The 3,462-nt window shown below is 31.8% G+C and overlaps 1 protein-coding gene across 1 annotated transcript; it reads left to right on the forward strand.

Moving 5' to 3' along the window:
* Window positions 1-992: 992 nt before the first annotated feature.
* On the forward strand, window positions 993-1,844 carry LOC141714535 (uncharacterized). Its single transcript, XM_074518050.1, has one exon. It carries the CDS (start codon window positions 993-995, stop codon window positions 1,842-1,844), a length of 852 nt encoding a protein of 283 aa, XP_074374151.1.
* The last annotated feature ends 1,618 nt before the right edge of the window (window positions 1,845-3,462 follow it).

Here is a 3,462-nt window from a genome sequence, read left to right on the forward strand (position 1 = left end):
ATTTAAATCATATTTAAATACAATTTGATAAAATTTAGATTTATATTACAAATATATATGTTGTGAATGAATGTCCTCAGAACTTTCTAGATGTTGTGAATGGATGATCCTGAAATATTCTGGGTTTAATCTTTTGATCTTTCATAAATTGAGTTCGTTGACTTCTCAACTTCATGTATCTAATTCATGTATCAAGTTCATGTATCAAGTTCATGTATCTTGTGTATCCTACACCTATAAATAGCCATCTAAATGGAGTTTGTAAACTCACTTGGAAATAATATATTCTCTCTTCTTCTCTCTTTCTCTTCTTCTCTCTTGGTGTATCTATACTATATTTATAATACGTTATCAGCACGATTTGATTAAAAAGTTTGGAGGCCACTTACCGTACAAGAAGTCACCTACATATCTTCTTTATTTATCTCACCTAAGGTATGTAATCTTTCATGTTAAGATAACTTAATTTGTTATTATATTTTTACATAAACATATATTCAGAATATTTCCATTTTTGGTACTATACTTCTTTGCACTAGACATATAATAAAAGAAAAATTACATGCAAATGTCCCGCCTTGTAATTTGTTTTATATGTACATATTGTTAAACCTAGCTAGAAGATTTATCATATGTTAGACTAGTTAATTACCAAAACAAGTTGTTTTAATGTGCCCAAAATATATAAAATTATTAGTTTATAAGCATGTATGTAAATGTATAGTTTCATTTTAAATCATGGATGCAAGTGATGGAAGTTGTTTATGGATTATATGATACATGTGATATAATAGTCATCAAAAGATTATATGATAATCTCTGGAAATATTTTATTCTACCCACATCAATGATAATTATAAGTTTTCTAGCACATATAATTTGTTTAGCTTCACATGCATGTAATTAGACATCACAATTTTATTTTTGTAAAATTAAATATACATACATGTTTGAAATAATAATAATATATTTTTGTGATTATTTTTCTAAGAATGGCAAAATTCACCAAACTTGAATTTGAGGCTCTTGATATCACCAGAAAGAATTATTTATCATGGATACTAGACGTTGAAATTCATTTGGCCGCACTAGGTCTTGGAGACACCATTAAAGAGAGAAATAAAGAATCTGAATCAAACCGCGCAAAAGCAATGATTTTTCTTCGCTGTCATCTCCACGAAGGACTTAAAACTGAATATCTTACTTTGAAAGATCCACTTGAACTTTGGAAAAATTTGAAAAATAGATATGATCATCAAAAGACTGTGATTCCAAAAGCTCGATATGATTGGATGCATTTGAGGCATCAAGATTTTAAAACCGTCAGTGAATATAACTCTGCGCTTTTTAAAATCAGTTCTCAATTAAAATTATGTGGAGAAAATATTACTGACGCAGACATGTTAGAAAAAACTTATTCAACTTATCATGCCTCGAATGTACTCCTCCAGCAACAATATCGTGAAAAAGGTTTTACAAAATATTCAAATTTAATTTCTTATCTTCTTGTTGCTGAACAAAATAACAAGCTTTTGATGAAGAATCATGAGTATCACCCACCTGGCTCTAGCCCTTTCCCTGAAATGAATGCGGCAACTTATAGTTTTGGGCGTGGATGTGGCCGTGGATGTGGACGTGGCCGTGGACATGGACGCGGTCGAGGAAATCAACTAAGAAACAACTATCCTTGTAAACAAGGAAAATCAAATTACAACCCGAAATTTGTGAAAAAAGATGAAAAGGTGGAGAAAGATAAGAGAGGGCAAAAGAATGTTGAGAATATTTATTATATATGTGGTATGAAGGTCATTGGTCACGTACCTGTCATACGCCTAAGCACTTAGCTGACCTATACAAAGCATCCCAGAAGGAGAAAGGAAAGATTGATGAAGCAAATTTAGCTTTCCAGAATAAAGGACCCGAGTACAACTCCTCTGACATGACACATTTAGATGCATCTGATTTTTACGAAATCCCTGAAGGAAGCGACAATATGAATGATACAGATATGATATAAATAATTTTTTTGATGAAAGTTTTTGTATTATATGTAAGACATTTTATTTCTATGATTATTATTATTAAGTTACTAATTCTATGTATTTTTATTTGAAGTGCTATGGATATTTCTCATTCTCGCATTGATCACAAAATAAACGAAGATATTTGTCTTATGGATAGTGCAACTACTCACACCATTCTTAAAAATAAAAAAAATTTACTCATCTACAAAATGTTAAAATAATGTCTATACAATTTTTGAAAGTACAAGTATAATCGAAGGCTCCGGAAGAGCTCATCTTTTGTTACCTGAAGGAATTAAATTCATTATAAATGATGCATTATTCTCTCTGTTAGGGCGGAAAACACGCGCTAATAATACACGCAAGTATACGCGTTCGCCAGTAATATAGAATACTTTCTAGTTCGTTCCCACAGAGACTCAGACTAATTATGTTCAATTAACACTCACTCACCAATGTATAATTACTTCTCAATGTCAAGACCATAATGCTTAGATTTGATTAACTAATTATTAACTATAATTAACTACGAGAATTAAGCACTTAATTGACACTTGAATTAACAATATTAAACACACATGAAATCACAACTTCATTACTACTTCCTTCAATAATTATTGTTATTACCCTTAGTATGTAACGGTGATGATATTAATCGAACAATACGAAACTAATAAAAGCCAACTTTCATTGTACTAATACTATTCTACCAAGCATCCACAATTAAGATAGAAGTTGAATAGGCATCAATTATGTTGAGACCCTATATGTCTACAGAATTTGACAACATAACGATTTAGGCACAAGTTATTCCTTATGATTACATAGGGCAAGTAAAATGGTTAGAGTTACCCACTAATCATGCATACACATACATGAACATATGCTAGCATGGCAAGTTCTAAACCTCAAGATCCACTGTCGCTTCACAAGAGATTAACACCCTATCTTATATGTTCGCGACGCACATCAGACGAATAAGCACAACCAATACTAGATATCATACAATCATCACACACTAAGGTATTAAACAACTAACTAAAGAATTCCATAGTAAATCCATTACGACCCCATGATCACGATTTGCCCATGATTGAACTCATCGTCACCATGGGTTCATAAGAAAACATGATAATAACACACGAGAATAACTAAATAAACTACTTATATTAAACCAGAGTACGTCACAAGAGTAAATAGGTTCAAAGTAAAAAAAACTAGCTTCCACTGTTACAACGAAATAAAGAATCACAAGAAACTATGCTTCCTCTTCGTTGTGATGTGCTAAAATGGTCTTCTTCCTTATCTCCTTGCTCCTCGATTGATACTACGATTCAACACCACGTGAAACGTCTCTGAAAACTACTTATATAGGAGTCCCACAAAACCCAGCTATCTCAGAAGTCGGAAGCTCAACAGAATTAGGAGTCTAAAATAA

Source organism: Apium graveolens, chromosome 3 (genome assembly GCF_009905375.1).
Source record: "Apium graveolens cultivar Ventura chromosome 3, ASM990537v1, whole genome shotgun sequence".
NCBI lineage: Eukaryota > Viridiplantae > Streptophyta > Magnoliopsida > Apiales > Apiaceae > Apium > Apium graveolens.

Excerpts from the sequence above, each read along its gene's own strand:
- LOC141714535 (XM_074518050.1), top strand. The coding sequence starts at position 993 with ATGGCAAAATTCACCAAACTTGAATTTGAGGCTCTTGATATCACCAGA.